This window comes from Betta splendens, chromosome 12 (assembly GCF_900634795.4).
Source record: "Betta splendens chromosome 12, fBetSpl5.4, whole genome shotgun sequence".
Lineage (NCBI taxonomy): Eukaryota > Metazoa > Chordata > Actinopteri > Anabantiformes > Osphronemidae > Betta > Betta splendens.
In genome coordinates this window covers 8941375-8962547 of record NC_040892.2, presented here as the reverse complement: position 1 = coordinate 8962547, position 21173 = coordinate 8941375, and the positions used below count along the sequence as shown (strand labels likewise).

General features: G+C 44.9%; 2 protein-coding genes across 17 annotated transcripts in view; both read left to right on the top strand.

Moving 5' to 3' along the window:
- The window catches only part of fcho2 (FCH and mu domain containing endocytic adaptor 2), a 30642-nt gene extending 17361 nt beyond the window's left edge, over window positions 1-13281 (top strand). For 2 of the 16 annotated variants that reach the window (XM_055513585.1, XM_055513582.1), the window contains 19 exons: window positions 190-249; window positions 425-598; window positions 2597-2621; window positions 3135-3179; window positions 3836-3875; window positions 4003-4088; window positions 4831-4914; window positions 5995-6489; window positions 6774-6889; window positions 6979-7159; window positions 7266-7349; window positions 7593-7652; window positions 8122-8233; window positions 8934-9089; window positions 9678-9810; window positions 10343-10542; window positions 10614-10678; window positions 10770-10934; window positions 11059-13281. In XM_055513585.1, the coding sequence (XP_055369560.1) occupies window positions 190-249; window positions 425-598; window positions 2597-2621; window positions 3135-3179; window positions 3836-3875; window positions 4003-4088; window positions 4831-4914; window positions 5995-6489; window positions 6774-6889; window positions 6979-7159; window positions 7266-7349; window positions 7593-7652; window positions 8122-8233; window positions 8934-9089; window positions 9678-9810; window positions 10343-10542; window positions 10614-10678; window positions 10770-10934; window positions 11059-11081 (2304 nt within the window). In that variant the 3' untranslated portion in view covers window positions 11082-13281. The remainder of the gene's footprint in view (window positions 1-189; window positions 250-424; window positions 599-2596; window positions 2622-3134; window positions 3180-3835; window positions 3876-4002; window positions 4089-4830; window positions 4915-5994; window positions 6490-6773; window positions 6890-6978; window positions 7160-7265; window positions 7350-7592; window positions 7653-8121; window positions 8234-8933; window positions 9090-9677; window positions 9811-10342; window positions 10543-10613; window positions 10679-10769; window positions 10935-11058) is intronic. The other 14 variants (XM_055513587.1, XM_055513584.1, XR_008696344.1 and 11 more) reach the window with 14 other exon arrangements.
- A 2970-nt stretch (window positions 13282-16251) lies between these two features.
- tmem174 (transmembrane protein 174) lies at window positions 16252-19926 on the top strand. The gene is made up of 2 exons (XM_055513601.1): window positions 16252-16940; window positions 17944-19926. The coding sequence occupies exons 1-2, from the start codon at window positions 16297-16299 to the stop codon at window positions 18056-18058; spliced, it is 759 nt and encodes a 252-aa protein (XP_055369576.1). The 5' UTR covers window positions 16252-16296; the 3' UTR covers window positions 18059-19926.
- The last annotated feature ends 1247 nt before the right edge of the window (window positions 19927-21173 follow it).

Here is a 21173-nt window from a genome sequence, read left to right as displayed (position 1 = left end):
ACTGTAATTAATATTCAAATAATTACCATGAAATTAATCTATCAAATGTATGTGAATGTGGTAAAAAAATAGTTATAGAAAATGCATGTAAACACAAAACATTAAACAATAAAAACTATTATAATAACAATAAAAACATTTTTGGTATCATTTTGCTTTAAATGTGATGTTTTGTCTTGTGTTTTGTAGAATGTTCCCCAAGTTGATGAAGAGGGCTTCTGTATCAGACCAGAAGCAAATGAAAACGATATCCTTGTCGCTCGCCTGGCTGCTGTTCACACGCCCAGGCTCAGTCCAGCTTGCACAGTGACACATCCTCCGTTTAACGCTGTTTGTCCTCGCGTGTTTGCAGTCTGAGCGACGCGGCGCCGCACACCATCTCACCGCGTTGCCTCCTTAACTCCGTCTGTTCCCTCCCTCACATGCCAAAGAGAACTCCTTCTACTCGTCCAGCGACTCGGAGGACGAGGACGAGCCCAGGAAGTTCCACGTGAAGATCAAGCCCGTCCAGCCAAATAACGGCACGCACCAGAACCGGGCCACGATCGACGAGCTCAAAGCCTCCATCGGGAACATCATCCTGTCGCCCCCTACTTCGGTACAGCTTCGTCAGCCGCCATGAAACACACACTAAAATCACAAATACCAACCTGTTGCTGCTGCACCGAACATCTGTGCTGCCTCTGCAACACTAGATGGCAACAGGAGAATATCTTAGCTTCTGTTACCGTAGATGGGAAGGCCGTTTAACCAGCTGGAGCACCCCTTCTGTCGATGATGTCATCCTTGCTTTGAACGTATCTTATTTATCCTGGAAAAGCATGTGTATTATATCTCAATTCACTGTATATTCTAACATTGCTTCTGTCATGTTTATACTCTAAATTCATTTTGAAACAACTTCAGGGTGATTTTTTTCTTCATCGCAGTAATTCCTAACTTCAGTCTCTGACGTTGTTGGCCACTGTTGCTCTACAGTCGTCAGCAGACTACACACACACACGCACACAGAGCCCAGTCTGATCTGTGACCTCAGCCATGGAGCCCTTCATTCAGCTCCTTGTCCCTCACCATCACTCAACCCCCGAATCACTCTCCACCGCTCCGTGAAAATAGCCACCGCCATTAAAATTTAAAACCACTACTGCTTGTGTGCAAACACGCACTGAGCTGTTGTTGTTGTGAAGCAGCTAAGAGGGCACACTCCGTGTCGCAGAGGGGGTCTAGTGGGTTTCACCCATCACTCTCCTGCACAATAAACAAATGTCACGGCATCTTTCTGGTCTTTGACTCTCTGCCTCAGCTTCTCTCTCCTCCTCTGCTTTTACCACATTTCCTCACTCTCCCCCCCTTGTTTCTTTGTTTGCTCTGATTCTTTGGGTTTTATTGAAGCCCACTTCTTCCTTTTTCCAATACAGGAATTAATGTTAAAGATAAGTCAAGTTGAGAGAAGAGTTGTTCTTTTTAATATAGAAACTTTAAGGAGGAAATATGTTCTCATTTAAACTTTGTATATTGTATTTTTATTTAGGTTGTTGATGTGACTTCAACACACAGTTATGTTACCACCCTCAAGGTGCAAAAAATATAAGCTTCTCTGTGTGTTTGACTTATTTACCGTTAAACTAGTCATTACAGTATATTTCTTCCTCCGTGCTAAGAATTATTTCTTGCGGCTTCTTCGTATTTTACATTTACAGTTTTGGATCCGACTCAAAAACATACATGTGAGGTGATGGCAAACGTTGCATCATCTGGTGTGAATTACGAAGAGATTTTCTTTTTTTCCTTAGTGCTCATTTTTCTGTCTTTTTCACTTCTCCTCCTGTTCGGTTCCCCCTTGTGCAGCATTCCCTTTATTGAAATAGCAATGGAAGTCGTGTGTGTGTGTGGCCAGCGAGAGCTGTAATTGAACCCATTTGCCGCTTAGCGCCTGTGGGACTAAACCCTGGCCTCACAGCTCTATGGTGGTTAAACGCTTTTGCTGTGTTCCTTAAACCCATTTTGTTTCTCTTTCTCCCCTCCTCCATCGCTTGACAACCCCCCTAACCTTTCTCCTTGTGCGAAAACGTTCCTTATTGAAATTGATGCTCTTAGGTTTCCATTGGGTTTGCCGGCCCTCAAGAGCATATCTTGCATATCTTGTGTTACACAGCGTGACATGACAGATTTATTTCCCCCCTCAAAAATGCCCCGTAAAGGAAGTCGGTGAAGTGTTGGGGGCATGCTCTCTGCTGTCCCTGACTGATCATTGCTTGAGCTTAGATGCACCGCTGAATTTTTCACCCTAAGTTTAGCGTCTGGTATGTGTGTGTCGAGAGTAGTCCTGTGATATACTGCCCTGATGTGGAAAATTCCCTCCCTGGGAGTAATTAATAATAAAGTAAAACATATTTAGAAATAGGAATTTCTATGTATTTTATTCATACACATTAAATATTTACTGTACTGTCCACAATTGAGCTACACATGTATCCAAGAAGCTCTGTTTATTTATATTTTACATTTTTAACAAAGCAAACACAGCTTCTACAGTTCAAAATGAAAGGTGGGTCACATACATCTTTCCTTAATTAATGTGTGTTTTTGTTTTCAGGGACAGATGCGGAGGAACCAGTCCAGTGAGTATTTTCTCTGTCTGACCTCCCAGTGTCTGTGTGTTGCTGGATGCCTGCAAAGCGGGGTCGACTGCTCCGCTCCATTTTTCTTGGCCCCAGTTGTTTTTAAAGAGGTTGTCTTTTAAAAAGGGAAAGCCCGGAAAGCTAGCCAAGACTCACATGTCCCACGAAAAAGTAAACACGTGTTCCCTTCTGTAAAATGTGAGTTTGAAGGATATTTCCCTCTTATGCTACAAATAAGATTAACTGCTTAATTAGCTGTTTATATTTGGACATGTCAGAAATCTGCATTTCACCCCTGCAGACTGACATTGGGCGTGATTGTGGGTGTGTGTGTCTGCTGTACATGAGTGATTATGAGTATTTAAGGTGTGCATTAAGTGCAGAACTGAAATATAGTGTAACCAAGTATGTGCCGTGTGGTGCTCCATGAGGCTTGTGTGAACACTGAACCCCAATTGTGAGTCCAGGAAGTCAAAGGACATTTATAGATGTCTATACTCTACATACACTTAGGAATCACAGGAGAACCTGCATTAAGGGCTAAGGCTCAGGGTCCTGGTGAGTATGCTTTCACTACCGTAGCCGACCTACAACCCCACCTTTCCCCTCCCCTCCAAACGCCTGCCACGGCCTCCGTCCCTGTCCTTGCACAGGAGCCTGTCCCACCGCTGCAGATAGCTGACACCAGCTAACCCCACTGACACCGCGTTCTCTGACTGCAAAACCTCCACAGTCTCGTCGTGAGGAATTTACTTCCGTGTGGTTTTTCAAACTGGGGTCCTCTCGGTGGCGTCCTCTTACATGTGGTTCTTAAGTGCTTTGCAACATGATGTAACTCTTTAAATGGGCACAGAATAACAAAGCAACACCTAATTTTAGTAACTAAAACACTCTTTGTGGGCCGTCATTTTAAAAAGGCTGATTTAATCCTTTTGCAGTAAGGTTTTGCGTTGTAAAGCAAAAATAAGACCCTAAAGCTTACTGCAAATATATTTCTATAGCTTTCATTTGTTCAGGCCAAATCTCAGTTTATGTTTCTGGTTTAAGGTGTGATGTTCTTTAGACATGATTCTTTGAATACTAGTTGGTGAAAATCTCTCGTTGGGCTTTTTTTTTTTAATTTTTTGACTCACTGTGAATACGTATTTTCTTTTGCCACTCTGCAGGTCTGTCTGTGGGTTTCTAATTTTCTGTTTGTTTTCGTCTCACTGCAGGTGATGAACTGGCAAAATCCAGAGTGCCAACATCGTACGAGTGAGTATTACAGTAAAAGCTTCTCACTCTCGTATGTGATCATACGTGCAGCACTGTTCCTTCACTTTAAGTTTTCTAGCTTTGTCTGACTCTGAGCTAATGATGTTTGACTTGCCTGATCTGGCAGACTGACCAACAACGACCTTCTGTCTCTGGACCCATTCAGCCCAAATCCAGCTGCCGGTTCCTCGTCCTCCGTGTCATCAACAGCAGGTAACTCAACAGCATTTTATTCTTCCTTCTCTTTCTTATATTAACATTCTCAGTCTGTAGCTTTTCCTTAATAGATGAACTGATATCTAAAGCCAATAAAATACTTGACTTTACTGAAGGATTCATTGTATATCAGTAATTTTCTCCTTTTCATACAACCCATTCCTTCAAATCTACGTAATGTCTCTATGACACATTTGACTGTTTTACTTTATGCTCAAGGTTTTTCTTGCTCAAAGAGTGCGACAGTGTGATCCTCGTGGCTTAATGTGCATGACATCAGTGTTTAAACAGAGTGACATTAGCGCTGACCCATTGCCTGGGCTAAGTGTAATCCACAGTTAATTGGCACCTAGTTGATGTCAGAGGGTCGGCTATAAAGCACGCTGGCACATATGCTGTCAAACAGACTCTCATTACGGTCAGAGGTCTGAGCTTTAAAGTCAAAGGAGCATCATAAAGTGGCCTGATTAAGATATAGTTCTGGGAAATAGCTTCCCGCTGAAGTTACATTTTCTCTGTGTTGAGTTCTACAAGTCTGAGACTAATAAAATACTAAACTCTCAGATAAATGGCTGAAATTGTAAAAATGTTTTTTTTTTAATTATTTGTCATGTATTTATCTGATCTGTTTGTTTTTAATCAGTTATACTTTTATTTTAATCATTTATTATATTTTGTGTTACTTTGACATTTTGTTGGCATTTAATGTTGGTTGGTTCTTTTTACTCGCTCTTGTTAGACCTTGCCTCTGTCTTCCTTTCAATACCTCCTTCTCCATCTTTTCTGATGAATGACTCAGACGTCTTTCTGCCAGATGTCTCAGGTAAATCGTGTGTGACGTGTTTGTCAAACAATTTTAAAGATCTTGAGGATTTCATCAGCTGCAGTGTTTGTATGTATGTTTAGTAGATTTGTCTTTAATTAAGTGTTCCTTGCATGTGGAGTACTTAAAAAGGTTAATATGTACTCTATGTTAAAAGGACAGTATTTAATTACAGGGTTACATTGCTGATTTTTTGCTCAGAGCATTTTGCATTATACTGTTTAATATGCAGTGTTTCTGGATTCATAGCAACCTTTGATTACAGAGTTTTGTTGTCTATCATTCGATAAAATATATAAAAATGTAAAATAATTGATAATATCTGCCAAGTTCAGCTCAATGCAGTGTAACATGAGATTTAATATATTTAAACACATAATTCTTTTTCTTGAGCTGTGCATCGAGCAAAAATACTCTGAGCAGCAGTTCACAGTGTGTGTGTGTGTGTGTGTGTGTGTGTGTGTGTGTGTGTGTGTGTGTGTGTGTGTGTGTGTGTGTGTGTGTGTGTGTGTGTGTGTGTGTGTGTGTGTGTGTGTGTGTGTGTGTGTGTGTGTGTGTGTGTGTGTGTGTGTGTCACACTCCACTGGTATAAAAATACTGCAGAGAGAAACACACACTCAGACACAGGTGAACTGCCTCAGAAGGTTCAAACAAATCAAAGCTGTGTTATAAACATTAACAATTCACTGTCCATACATTCAACAAATTGGCATTTATCTATTATTGTAGGGGAGTACGCTGCATAGCATGAAGCCGTCGCTCAAACCGCTGGAAAGAATTTATAGTTTCAGGTAATTTGTGCTGCCTCCCTCTAGGCAGGACTTAAAAATAATCAAAAGTATAGAAAATATACAAAGCAGGATGAAACTCAAACAATAATTCATGCAATTTGTTCTAAGTGAAAAATAGCAGCTAATTAAAGGAACAACCAGGTAGTGTGTAAAACTAACCAAGAAGTCAGTCACATGCCACTGAGGCGCTGATCCCGTCTGGTCTAAGCAAACAACCCAGTTCATGGCATGTTTACTGTCCGTCTTCTGCTTTGCATTCGCTTCACCACTCTCACTTACATTACTTCAGCTGAGATGGTGCCACAGCAGGAGCCCTCAGCAGAAAGCCATCCATCCAAAGAGGTCTGCTCTTTCTCCTCAACTACATCCTCTCCCTGGGACTCACCAGAAAATCCTCCTCACACACTCAAACCGGTCCCAGCGAGGGTCCACAGCGCCCCCATCGCCCTGCCGGCCGAGGACCCCATTGAAAACCCGGCCGCGGGCAGCCCTCCGAGGAGCGGCGACGCCTTCTCCTCTGCGTCCTGGACTAAGAGCCAGTGGATCGCCTTCAGCGATAATTTCACGCCACCTCGCCGCCAGAGCTCAGGCTTGGCTGTCAAGGAGCTGCAGAGGCCTCCGTCTGGCACTGGAAGGTCAAGTCGCTTCCACTCTGATGACTCTAATGACGCCTACTGCAAAGCGCCAGTAGGCAGCAGAGAGGAGAGCAGCCCCTTCTCTGAAGTCTTCTTGGGGGTTACAGACAGGGTGATGGCACCGGCTCCGTCAGGCAGAGTATTCAATGGTAACATCATTAATGATGTAACAGGCATGTCGTGTCTGAGGTTTGCAGCTTTTTTATTTATACATTTTTTTGTCTTTTTTTATTTCAGTTTATGTCATTTTTTAAAGTATTTTTGGATGCTTCACTGACTTTGTGCTCGACTTGAGTTTCTGTGCAAACGTTAACTTTGCAGCGTCATCCTTATGTTTTATGTGTGTGAGGCCTTGATGCATGACTTCCTATTTGCCTGCACTGCTGTGCTGGTTCCCTGGCCTCTAACCAGTATAACCTGTTCGTCCATGTAGTGCCAGTACCAAACCGACCTACCACCCCGCTGACAGCTGGGACCTTGGTGCCGCCGCCCAGACCGTCGTCCAGGCCCAAATTACCAGCTGGAAAACTGACGGGCATCAATGAGATTGTGAGTATTTATCCCTACACGCGGAACACGACACTGTTCACTGTTTAACCTCCATTCTAAAACTGATTTGATGAACTCCATTGGTCCAGGGTCGGCCGTTCAGCCCCTCCAAAATGTCCGTCAGCCCTCCTCCCACTGCGCCGCTCGCCCGGGCGGAGAGCTCATCGTCCTTGTCCTCGAACGCATCGCTTAGCGCTGCCAACACCCCCACTGTTGGTAAGCTTCATCACCCTCTGCCTCGAGACTCTCACTTGTCCTCAGCTAGTTCAGGTACTTCCTTTCTTCACCTCCTCACTAATGTCCCACCTGTCTTCTGTCTGTACAAACCGTTTGTATTTCTCCTTTTCCCCATCATCCTCCACTCTCCTCCTTCCAGGAGCTGAGCACCCCTTTGCTCTCCCTCTCTCCTCTCCAGATCCAGAGTTTTTCTCCCTCCCTCCTTTTTTTCTACTAAGCCAAAGTGAGTTTTTCTTCCTAGACACTTCTTTTCCTGTTGCTTACAGTCACAGTCATCACACATTTCACTGATGCTGTAAAAGTCATCATCAGGGCCTGTTTGCTTGATGTCAGCCTGTCGCCAGGTGGACAGTGCGCACTCTTACTTAGGTCATAACTGTGTCCAGCACCATCTCTCCTCACATTTGTACTTTCTGGGTTTGTTTGTCTGCTCCTTCTCTCTTTACGCCTTTGATTTGGCGTAAAGAGGACGACGTGTTCATTGCCAAGCTGCCTACTTTTGAGAAGCACTGTGAAATGCTAGCAGGTATGGTTGATGTTCAGAACCCTCAACTAACACCAGTGTATTGAATTGGCTGGATGGGTGACTGGATATCGTCCTGTCAACAGCGTCATTTTAACAAGATGATGATTTGTTTGTTCAAATAATAAAGTAATGAATGATTTTGTTGACTTAAGCTTTAATATGCTGTCTGAGGTCATTGCGACTGATTAATAGGACTTAATCCTAACTAAGCAGCTGTAGCACGAACTGCTCTAAAATGTATCTGATTTCTGTTTATTGGAAAAATAACACAAGGTACTGAATTACAGTGTCTGACTGACTGACTTCATGAAACGCAATGATATACGCTTTTGTTTTTAAAGTACATAATGCTTCCCCCCGCGATCAGCCTTTGCTAATTCTGATGTGAGCTTTGGACCCCGCTGCAGTGAAAGTCCGATCAGCAGCTGAGTCAACAGACATCTAAACTCTGGGCCTTTCTCCTTCTCAGGGACGTCTCGCGGTCCCAGCCCTGTGACCCTGGCATCCCAAGATGCTTTGCCCATTGCCGTGGCCTTCACAGAATCAGTTAATGCTTACTTCAAAGGAGCTGATCCCACTAAGTGAGTCTCACATGACCTGCTGCTCAAAGGCCCCAAGATGGACCTGCACGCATACACATTTTTGCCCATATTTGATGTATTTCAGTTATATACACTTCATAGTGTGGCCCTGCTGCCGCTAAATCTCGACATATTGCAGCGCGGACCTCACTCCCGCTCTGCCTGTGTGGAATGTTTCGGGTTAGTCTGACACCATTCTTTCAGAGTGGATAACCTACATGGGGCAGATTATAGTCTGGGGCAGAGAAAACATACAACCTTTTATTAGTTAACTGCTGTTAAATTGCTGCTGTGCAAAAGGCTTATTTTTGCAGGGATTGGCAAATGGAACATTTCATGAGCAATGCAGTGGAGACGCGGCGTGAGGCAGAGGCCCGCTGTGGGCTGCTACCACCACAGCCTATAGAAAAACACAGATATTTATTAACACTGACAAAAGCGGAGACGTGCTAAGACCAGAACCCGAAGGCAGTTTGGGAGGTTGAACCAGAAGCTAGCAACAGGTTGTCTGCTACAGACAGGGTTGAAGGCATTATTGGGCCACAGTGCAATCCATAATTAGATGAAATATGTTTTCTACTCTGCTATAAAACCAGTTGATGCTCATGCTTCTGTTTGCAGCTTCACAAACATTCATCTTTTATTACTCTCTGTTTGACTAAATTGAGCAAACACTGAAACAACTTTTGGTATTTCACAGGTGCATTGTGAAAATCACAGGAGACATGACTCTGTCTTTCCCCATGGGCATCATCAAGGTGTTCACCACCAACCCCTCGCCAGCCGTCCTCTCCTTTAAACTAAAGAACACCAGCCGGTTGGAGCAGATCCTACCCAACCAACAACTGTTGTACAGGTGAGATGGACAGGACGCTGTAGCAGAGCTGATGGCTTGTCAGAGCTGGGGTTGGAGCGAGAGAAGCTTTTGGGTCAGGATGGTTCGAAATGCGGATGGAGGAAATGTAGCCTGCGTCAGGGAGAGGAAATTCAATTAGTAATCTGACATAAACCTATAATTAAGCTGTCACGAAAGTATTTTCCAACAGACTTAACTGCCAGGATTTCAACAACCCATGTATCTTGTGCAACACTTCACACCTTTAAATAGCAAAGAACAACAAACGTCAAATAACAGCTGCTTCATTAACCAGCGTTGTTTAAGCGTTGAGCTGTTGTACAACGGATTTTTGGTTGCTTCTTAAAGCGACATGTTTTTTTTTTTTTTAATGTCTGGTTTCTCTGTTATCCCAGGACCACATGGCTGGACTAATTGAATCAAATGGAATTCATGATTCAGTAGCTGGTTGAACATAACATCATTTTTTCCAAGCTCTTGGAGCTTTTCACTCAAAGCCAAGGAGAGCGATGAATAATGGAGCCTGTGATTATTCCTACGTGTATGTGTCATTGTGTGAGCGTATCCTGCTGTTTGCTCTTCCTCTAGCGATCCATCCCAAAGCGACTCCGACTCCAAGGACTTCTGGTTTAACATGCAAGCGCTGACGTCCTACCTCAGAAAAGCCTCGGATCAAACCCCCTCGGCCTCCTACTACAACGTGGACATCCTTAAATACCAGGTCAGTCGAGCAGCATTGAGCCCAGAACACGACAAGGACACATTTACTGTAGTCAAAGAAAGATCTCAACGTGTCTGTGAGGGGACGAAAGACGACCGAAGGCGTGTTATGAGGCAAAATAATTATATATGCTTTCCAAAAGCCAAAACAGGTTATATCACAGAACATTGCTCTGTTTCCTTATCAGCCACTAAAGGCTGCAGCTTTGCAGTACAAGGGTTAAATGTGTTGTCAGTGATTCTTCACTGGTTTGGACACTGTCATCAAACATTAAGCGTCGTCTCTCCAGCTGGCACCCAGCTTCACAAACCGCTAAGAACAGCCCTGCCGCCCTATAATCAGGCACCGAGTGGTCTCAACAAATAAACACAAGTTTTAGTTTACATAGAAGGAGTTTAATGAAATGTCTGTCTATGGTCATCAAGGTGTAAAAGAACCAATGTATAAGTCGGCACATTCCCTTGGGAGGAGTGACTTTTCAGCACAGTGAACACACTCTGTTTCGTCCAACTTGCTTCTGTGCTGCGTTCAGGTGCTGTCCGACGGGATCCATTCCACCCCGCTCAACCTGGCCGTGTACTGGAAGTGCACAGCGAGTACAACGGACCTGCGGCTGGACTACCACTACAACCCAGACTCCATGGCCTGTCCCGGGCCGCTCACCAACGTCCAGATCCTAGTGGCTGTTGATGGAGGTGTCACCAGCATGCAGTCTCTGCCCAACTCCATGTGGTGAGCTTTGATTCCTGACATATTGAGAGCAGCTGAGCAGCTGTAACTAGTTACTTATTTACGTTTTTCAGGAATGCGGAGCAAAACAAGTGCCTGTGGAAGCTGAGTGATATCTCAGAAAAATCTGAAAATGACGGTAAAGAGTCTTCTGCTGTTTGTAGACTTGGATGTTGCATAATGGAGCTGGATGAGTGATTTGTGGCGCGTCTGTCCTTGCTCACCCCCAGGTGCTGGGTCTCTGAGGGCCAAGTTCGAGCTGTCCAGTGGCCCCTCCAACCCCTCCACTCTGGCAGTGCAGTTCATGAATGAGGGGAGCACCCTGTCAGGAGTGGACATGGAGCTGCAGGGAACCGGGTACAGACTGTCTCTCAGCAAGAAGCGGTTTGCCACAGGTACGTACAGCGGTCTGACGTGTTGTAGATGATGATGATTGGGCAACAAGTGGAGGAGTCGGCCGCGTTTTGACACGGCTGATGCTGGTCTGTTGATGAGCTGCATCCCTTGTGCTTTCTTCAGGACGTTATATGGCCGATTGCTGAGGCCACGTCGCCACTTTGACATAAGTTCTCCTGAACCTCTGGATCCACCAGCCGTTTGCCCAAAAGATGAGAATCTCACTACAATAACGCAGCACTGAGTACTGAACACTGTTTAAATAATAAAAGAAGACTAAGATGAGCTTTCAAGAAATGTGTAGATATGAAGTCTAAAATGCTTTTTGTTCAATTCATTTTTGTACAGTCTGAAGCAATTTATTGATTAGACATAAATCATTATTGATATTGTATTTGAGATCATAAAAAAGGAACAAAAAACAGCACTAACAATCTTTTAGATGCTTTTTTTCTTCTTGTATTCGTTTTTATGGATTTAAAATGAAACCATTCACTCGAGGAAGAGGAAAGGTTTCTGTTTCTGTAAATATCAACTGATAATTCTGCTTTAATCAGATTAGTTTTTTGATTCTTTCTTCTCACAGTTCGTCTTTTTTTGATCATGTGCAATGAAGGTAGACTCTGTCTTAAAATAATATGAATCCTCTATCGCACACATGGCACAAGCTTGATCTTTAAAGTCACATTGAAGTGCTTTGAGACAAATGCAAAAAAACAAAGGAATCTGACCTCAGTGCCTCCTTTTATACTGTGGATCAACAGGTAACAGAAGTGTGTCAGCGTCTCCAGATTGAAGCTTTGTTTCTCTGGTGCATTTTAAAAAACCTAGAGTCTGTGATTAGTGTCGTCTTTTTAAAACCAACACTCATGGCCTGTTTTGTATTTCATCTGTTCAGCCTTAACTTTCTACTCTTTGTAAAACAGCACTGCTCAGATATCCTGACTGTAAACCGCCGTTAGAGGCTTTACACATTCACGCAGAGCCTCCCGTTTCTGATCGCGCTTCTCTGCCGGCCTTTTGTCGACTACAGCACAGCTAATGAGAAAAGCACCGACTATGTGCCAGTTGTGGGTGTTTTATACTCCTTTATTTGGATATTGAAGGGAAAACGTTTAGCATCTGTCTTCCAAGAATTAATGAGTCATGTTTGCATCCTGTGATTGAGTTTATGGACTTATTGATGTTTTATATTGTTTTTTTTTTCTACTCCGTCCTTGTAAGTCGACCTTAACCTCTCATCCGCTCACTGTGCAGCAGGCGACGTTAGTGAACAGTAGCACAACAACACCAAATCAATGATTAAAATGCCTTTTCATAGCCACTCTGCACTGAATAATCCAGTGTTGTTGACTGTGGTTATCTATTGTGACACAGGATTGCCGTCGCCCTGCGTTAGAACAGTGGTGTTGTCTCTCACCCGGTGCATGCTGGGATATGGTTCCGCTTCCGCAAGTAGAAACAGCAAATGAGCTTCTGGTTTCAGGAAGTAGATGGAAAGCTGCCACGTTTGACTCTCTGTGCTCGATTCAGGGCTGCTGCTGGGGGGTCCTTGTACTTCTTGATGGAGTATTTTATGCTGTGTAGGATGTTTTTTAATTGACCTCATCCTTGTGTGGAGATATGTTGAGAAGCCTAAAAACTGTGACTGGGGATTGATAGGATCTGTTCTGGACTTTTATACACTCTGTATCACGTCGCCAGCTAAATACTGGCGTCAGCCCATTGTAGTTGTACTGGTTTACAGGGGATTAAAACTCAATTTATACTTGATCATTTTAAAACCAGTGATCCAGTCGATTCTAGTCTGTATCTGGCCATTATCTCTAACCATCAGTTTTAGAGTAAGACACTACTTTGAAATGGAAGATTTTTCCATTTTCGCTGTGTGATTTGAATTTAAAATTTGTACATATCTCATGACATCAGTTGGCCAAATGATGAGTTTGAGTAGCGCCACACACTTGTGCAGTGAGAAATCAAAATGTTGCTTTAGCTTTTCTCATAGTTAGTTCTTTTTGGTCAGACGAACCAAACGCATTAAAGAGAAAGGCCACTTTCTGCCGTCACTGTATTCAGTATTAGCAAGCTGGTTCTTGCTCTCCCTACAAAACCTTCAGAGTAAATTAACAAGGCTCGTTCTTTGATTAATTCTTCCTTCCTACTTTATATGTTGTATTAAACAGAGTTTAAAAAGAGCACAGTTGTGTAAATCATTCTCATAAATTGTACATTTTTACCAATATTGCAGTCATTTTGTTGTCGCTACTATATGATTTCTCATTGTGCCTGTATTAAATGTATAATATATGAATATATACAAATATATGGAAATGAATACTTGAAGTGTAATGTGTGTGAATTCTTTTGTGCCTTACACTGCTGTAAACATCTGGGGGAGATGGTTCTGATGATTTGGCCCCATGCTTAAACTGAATGAGGATAATTCTGAGTCCAGCTCCCCCTGTGACCTATAAACATGTAGTAGAATTATCACCTGTCTGACGGCTTCAACTCATAAACTATCACCTGTGAAAGTAGAATTAATGTACTATACAGATGTTCCTAATAAAGTGGCCGGTGAGTGCACACGCTCACTTACGGAATGACTTGGTTTAAAGGCGATCAGCTCTTAACCCAGCGCTTGGGCCGCGCTCCTGCAGGGCTTCACATACGCGGATGCACGCTCGGCCGTGCGCACATTCTCAGCACTACATCAACACCTTGTGCATATTTACACACTCAGTCATGCCTTGTGTTCTTTGGCCTGAAGACCTCCTCCTTCCCTCGGCCACATGTGCGAACCATCAGTGTTGACTCTACCGTTTTACTGACCGCCTCCTCAGAAGAGGAAGAGATCTTTGGTGCATGATGTCCTCTACATTGCTAGCTTAGCTTAGCTTAGCTTAGCTTAGCTTAGCTTAGCTTGGCTCTACTAAAACATGGCGTCACTGCCTGACACGTTACATCTTGGTGGTATCCTACAGGAAGTGGCCACTCTCGGCCAAGAAACACTGTTCTACATAACCCGCTGGAAAAGCACATGTTGAGGCTTCTGCGCGAAAACCTTTGCACAGACTAAACAAACAAGATTAATGAGCCTTTGTGGCGATGTTAAGTCAGGTCTGTTACTCTTGGACGCAGCCCTGCGCGGTCCGAAATTGAGCTAGCCTGTTTCCAGGTCCATGCGAAGCTAACAGGCTAAAGGTGGTTTTCCTATGACATTCATTCTAAGCACCACCTGCGTGTGGTATCAACAGAATGAGCCCGAATGAGTCGGAGGAGAGGGAGCCGTTACTCTTTGTTGTCTACCATCACGGATGTGTTTGTCCAAAGGCCCACTGGAGCCGTAGACTTGAGTTATTCTACAAGCCAGAGATCGAGTCCCTCATCAGTAACATTTATGGACAGTTTATAATTGATGTGCCCATTTGATCTCCCTCTCCGCCGCGAGGAAAACCATCTGAACAAACACCAACGGTGTAAGTTTATTGCATTAATGCGGATTCCTCGGCTCCGCTCCTCCCGCTCGCCCCGGGTCCCAGAAGACCCCTTTAGAATAACTCAAACCCCGAACACGTCACGCTCGCATCCAAAAGCATCCGTCACATTTTCCACTCGGCGAGCGGAGCTGCGTCTGCCGCTCTCCCCCGGCAATAGAGATATGAGCACGATGCAGCTTTGGAAAACAGAGCAGGAATTGGTTTCAGTAAAACAGGTTTGACTGAATCCTTTGATCTGATATCAGCGGTCGATCAGTCGCTACCAATAATCACTGAAACCAATGCAACCAGGCTAAGAATCGATTAACATGGCTTCATCTGCCATTCATAGATTTTTAAAATGTGGTTCTAAATCGTTTTGGCTGGAAGTCCTCACTCTTCTGCAGTGATGCTGTCGCTCAGCTGAGTCCCCGTCATTGGTTGACTTTACTGGAGCCCAGTCTAGAGGTTGCTCCTCTGCGACCTCGACTCAGGCCGACTGCATCACGTCTGAGGCCGGCGAAAGAAAATGAACTGTAATGACTGCGCTGATTGGACCTGTTCATAGGGCGACCGGGTATTTAGAACGAGGCAGATGGAACCGGGCAGACTGCACCAGGAAGACTGCAACAGGCAGACTGAACCAGGCAGACAGAACCAGGCAGACTGAACCGACAGACGACACTGAGCAGGCAGACCAAACCTGGCAGACGGAACCGGGCAGACTGAACCAGGAAGACTGCAACAGGCAGACTGAACCGGACGGAGCCGAGCAGACCGACCCGGGAAGACGGAACCTTGCAGACGACACTGAGCTGACGGAACCAGGCAGACAGAACCAGGCAGACAGAACCGGGCACCCTCTGACGTTTATACTGTAGGTAAACGCGAGGTCCGGCGAGGAGCAGCCCTGGGGAGAGGGAGTGGGCCCTTCCGTGCCGTGTTGGCAGAGGCACGTCACAGGCTATTTGTCATGGTAAGCATGTGTGTGCGACTGTGTGTGCGCGACTGTGTGTCTGCAGGGGGGAGGAGGGGAGGGGACGACTGAATGACTGGGAAATGGTCACGTCTTAGTTCCTGCGGTCTTCCTGCGGCTTTGTGTTCATCCACAAGCAGCGGGACGGAGCCTGAGCCGAGCTCCCGCCTCCACCAGGTGAAGCGGGAGGTCCAAGTGATCTGTTGACGTCACAGCTCCCTGCTCTGAACGCTCCCATTGGCCGTGCTGCATATCTGTGTCTATGACTGATTCCCCGTGCTTCACACTGCGCATGGTCCTGCTCAAGGATGATGGCAGAGCTCATGTGAAACGAGGCATAGGCCCAGGGGATCAATACACGCCAGTGTGAGTCAACACAAGACACACATGCACAAGAACGCGCTCTTCTCTTTCTGTTCCAGGGAGGAAATGTTCAGTCCATAAATATTTGGAGTTTGCTAATTGAAAGAATCTGTGCGACTTCTCTTCCTGGAGGTTCTTTAAACACGGCCCTCATATGGATTCTTTGCGCAGTTACTTATCTGTCCCTTTGTTCATTTGTGCCAATGAAATGAGGCTGTGGTGAATGTAAAGACTGACACACACACACACACACACACACACACATCTGAAGACATTTAGGTGAACTCGTACTTTTATGTTACGCAGCTGAAAACCATGGTTGAGTCCACAATTAAGAATTCATGAGTGACCCAGCGACCGTTTACTAGATGAGACTGTAGCGGTGCAAAAACTACAAGTCACTGTTTGTGGATCGGTCGCGCACACGTGTACAGCAGGTTAACTTATAACTCGCCCTTGGAGAGTGAGACCCAGTTACTCAGTGTTCCCTCAGTTTGTCTCGGTGATCGCGTTGAGAGCGGCGCGACGGAGACGACGCTCATGGACCAACAGAGACCTCAGCTTTTCTGGACTCACATGATGAGACAAAGGCCGGACCCCGAGGACAACGGCGCCGCGGCGCCGCCCGAGGACCCGGTCCCGACCCGGGCCTCGGCGCTCCCGCGCTGCCGTGAGCCTGACGGCCTGCTGGATGGAGAGAAGGCCACGGCCATGCTGCTGTTCTCTGGAGTCGCCCTGGTTCTGGTGGGAGTCACCTTCACCTTCATGGGCTGGCGGTACCACCAGACCAACCCCACCTTTGAGTGGCTGAAGCTGCTGGGCCCCATCCTGATCTCGGTCGGAGGCACTTTTGTTCTGGTGAGCGTTTGCAACTTCAGCACCAACTTCAGCTGGTTCGGCTGCAGGCAGGGCGACGATGACGTCATCGTGATGGCCGTGACCGAGCAGACGCCGAGGGGACATTGCTGCACGATAAGCGCGAGGACCCCGCCGATCACGATACACGACGTCACGGCGATCCTGCGCGCGCCACCGGAGTACAACTTCATCGCGCCGGACGCTCGGCAAGACGCCGCTCTACCTCCGCCGACGTGCGGCTGCGGCTTCCACGCCCCGCCCCCCCCTCCGTTCCGCGCAGCTTTCCCCCCACGAGAAGCCGCCGCGTCGGACGCCGGAGGAAACAGGTAGGAAACTAAACACGCTGCTGTGATCCACCAAAAACCGTCCACGCGCGGTGGATTCGTCTCGAGGCCGAGTTTAGGCTGTGGCGCCAGAGGGTTAATTTAAAGTCAGAGATGTGAGTCACGCTGCTCGTTAACACACACACACACACACACACACACAATGTGTGGCGGACTTCGTTTCTTATTAACCACGCGATCACGTTCCGCTCGGTCCAAAGGGTTTCTGGACGCCGGGACTTTCTCAGCCAATTATGGCGCAATTAAAGCTCGGCACGTTTCCTGATCCAGTGTGAGGAACGTGTCTCAGACCGTCTGCTTATTCTCACCACCAGAACTAAAGAGGCCTGATAGTCATCGTCTAATAAACTCGGTCTTATAAGCGTAAATGGAGACATTTAAGACCGAAGCACCATCCTCTAGATATTTATATTGATCATAATTGTACGACTGTGGTGCGGATTTCTTCGTTTATATTTTCCTACCCGTTCTTCAGCTAAGTGATGAAGGAAACCCAACATAACGTAAGGTCACAAGAAAACGTGTCTTTCCAATAATTACAGGGTTTATTTGAAATCCAATCAACTATCCCCCCCGACAGTCGTCTTAATTGACAAAAAGCCGCTTTCCGCCGGTGGAACGTTTTTACTTTCCTCTGTTGATTTTACACGATTACTCCCAGCAGGTTTCCAGGAAGGTGGCTGTAATAAAAGCAGACAGGGGGAATAACGCAGTTGACCTGCGGGATAACCGTAAACCGCGGCTGCGATCGCGCGGACGCGTCCTCGCACTTATGTTGTCACGGCTCCAAAGCGGCTCCCACGTGTTTCCACGAGGCGAAGGCCATGCGGCGGAGCGATCAAAGGAGAAACCGCTCGACCTCAGCCTTTTGCGATCGGTCTTCTAATACGTGATCCAATTGGGCCCGAACCCACCGGGATGTAAGCCAGCAGCTCGCTTCCACCCAGCCTCTCTCATCTGTTTTATATGGCGTCATTTCCCGCAGGTGCGAGAAGACGGAGGACGACGCAGGACGCGGTGGCGACGGTGGCTCCACCAGTTCACGTCCACCCGCTTACGAAGACATCTACCCTTCATTCAACGCGCCGAACCTGCCGTGAACGCCTCCCGGAGCGTCCTGGGACGTTTATTGTCGTCATCAGCTGGCACGCCTGCTCGTGTTGCGTTAAGTCTGTGGATGACGTCAGAGTGATGACTTCAGCCTCCCTGGTGTTTCTCAAAGGAACTAGCTTAGGCTAATTGTTTGCCAAGCAGCCACAATTACAGCATAAATGAAGTCATAAAATCCACGGAGAAGGAAAACCTCATTGAAATGTAGCTTTATGGTCAAAGTCAGGCCTGTCTGTGGACTGAACTGAATATATATTCAGGATAAGCTCACATATACTGGATATACACTGTATTCAGGCCTTGTTGTGGCCCAATAGCTGCACAAACCACTGCGTGCCAGATAAATTGTGTCAGAAGAAACATAGACAATGGTGAAGACAATTTACTAGAAATACTTAAAGAAGGTTATTTTTAATTGTTTTATGATGGAGAAAATTAGCATCAAAACGAGGAAGCCATTTTCTCTTTGGTTAAAGTTCTGTCAGCGCTGCAGTTAAGTGTGTGTGTGTGTGTGTGTGTGTGTGTGTGTGTGTGTGTGTGTGTGTACTAGTACATAAGTACACTAGTACATTTGACTAAATACTTTAGTCAGTAGTTCGTTTTGTTTCCTCAGTGTTCCTATGAGCACAAGTGTTACTGCACCACATGGGGGCAGAAACACGGAGGAAGTCAATGTCTGCATTTTCACAGAGCAGGTCAACAACAACAACAACAACAACAACAACAACAACAACAACAACAACAACAACAACAACAACACTGATTCCATGGGTTTGAACAAGGATGGTTCTTGCATTCAAGTAGATTGTGGGACTATTTATTCATTTAAACTGCACTTGTTTATTTTACTATATGTTTTATTAAGCTGCATGCATCTTTATTGTCTTTTCTATTTATCCTCTATATTAGTTTACACTATGAAATCCTTATTCACAGGTTATACTTCTGTATTGCACTCAAAACCTTTCCTGTAGTTTTTCATTAGGTCTATTTAATATCCATGCCAAACGTTCTTGCCCTGAATATCCATCAAACCATACTAAGAAGATGCTCATTAACCAATTTGTCCCTTTTTTGGGCCTGTTTTTCTTTTACTTTAATGATTCATATACAGCAGTGTTGATGAATGCACAACAGAGTAAATTCACTGTATCACAATTTATAGTTTTTTTTAGATAAGAAGATATTAATTATTAATCAAATTTAAATACATTCATTGTTTCTTTAAGTTACTTGTTATTTTATTGAATTAAACTCGAACCTTTTGGAGAGAAGTATTGTTTAAAGTTATTTACAGCCTAATGTTATTTATACTACTTTTTCTACTTATGTATTATGTACTCGTCCAGTCGAAGGTGAGGAGATATGCCGCTGTATCCAGCTGCATAAATAGTGGCTCGTTTATTTTTTATCTTTTAGACGCTTGTTAAAATCACCTTGCAACAGTAAAAAACACCCACACACAAAGTCGAAATTTTTAAATTCACAGCAATTTAGCAAACATCCCAGGACCTCCTTTAAAGTTGCGTCGTTTCGCCTGTGCAGATCTGAAACCGCAGCGCAATATGACTTTCATTATTTTTACAGCACAGTGAAATGCGGGTGGCCGACAAGGGCCATTATTTCACCATTCTGGAGCAACGGACTCGATTTATGAAAGTACTACAGAACAACTCCGAAATAAGAGGGAGGAGGGTGGAATCAACGAATCAGTCTCGATATGAGTTTTGATTATGAAAAGGTTATTACCAGTATTTTTGTTGTTAACGATAAGGAAAACCACATTATTCTTTCCAGCTGTAGATCTTAAACTCTAAATATTTATTTAGTTGTGCACATAAATTGCCAAGTAAACTGTGGAAACCTAATAAATGATGATTTCTATAATTTATTCTGCAAAATGAAAAATATTAAATCATGAACTCTTAGATCAACAGGTGTTTTTATTTGGACCCACTCTCGGAGCTTTTGTCAGGTTTTGCAGGATGATCACTGCAGCGATTGCGCACGAGGCCTCAGCCTGGAGGGCCCGCTCAACTGAGCATGCGCTGGCAGCTGGACGTTTGTGGGTGGATTTGTACAACTACATCTGAGGTGGCATTTTGCATTTGAAATCAAAAAATACCAAAGGCTCGTATAATCCCCGGGAAATCGGGATTAGAGTGGAGTAAGAGCTGACTCGCTCTGCTGACAGCGTGTGGACCAAGCTATTGTGCTGTGTTACACCATGTCTTCACACATGGTGCAGGCTAATACCCGGACAAGGCTTGGGTCATGAACAGCTTGCTGGCTTAATCCCAATGAGTGAGGAAAATTCTCAACAGGGAGATTTGCTGTAGTGATGTAAAATTACATAATTACTATATTATGACTGGCAGTGAAAAGCTTACAGGTATATACTGTAGGAGGGCAGTTCTGTTGCAGCCTTTATCATAGTTATCTGACCTCTTAACAGACTGTCACGTGACTGCTCTTTAGTTATGCCACTGTGTGAACTCACTCCTTAATATCTACATTATCAGCAGGATGCGCTCACTGCATGGCGTTTGTGTATGTGGTTCTATGTAGTATTATGATCTATTATGTTTTGAGGTTATATCGAGTCATGTTGTATGTTTGGATGGATTTTAAGATGGCTGTCGTGAAACAAAAACACAAGGCTGAAAGATAATTAGAGCAGCATTTACTTTCGTGTTGGACACGGAAGATAAATTATCCACAGTGATGAAGACAAACTTTCAGGACAAAAAGATGTAAGTTGTCACTTTATAGGGTGCCAAGCGAACGTTCAATATGTGGAAATCCCTCGGAGACGTATCTTAAAAACAACACTGAAGAAAAGTGCAGCAGTTAGTGGTGATTTTAAGTGTTTTATTTGGGTGAACTGGGCCGTTTTCCGCGTGTTTTCATGCGTGTGTGGCTGTTTTTGGGGGAAGACGTGTGACTAAAATGACTTTAAAGGGCACGAGCTCCTGTCGGGACGTTTCTTCCTTTGTGACGGACCTCATTCACATTTTCATGTCAGACTCCGTCCTGATTATTTTTAGCAGCTGAAAGTGGCGGTTTTCAAAACACCGCGCACGAAAAAAAAAATCCCGGTGCCAC

Coding starts and splice junctions, on each gene's coding strand:
- tmem174 (XM_055513601.1), top strand. CDS start 16,297: ATGGACCAACAGAGACCTCAGCTTTTCTGGACTCACATGATGAGACAA. Junction 16,941..17,943: donor TCGGACGCCGGAGGAAACAG/GTAGGAAACTAA, acceptor CATTTCCCGCAG/GTGCGAGAAGACGGAGGACG.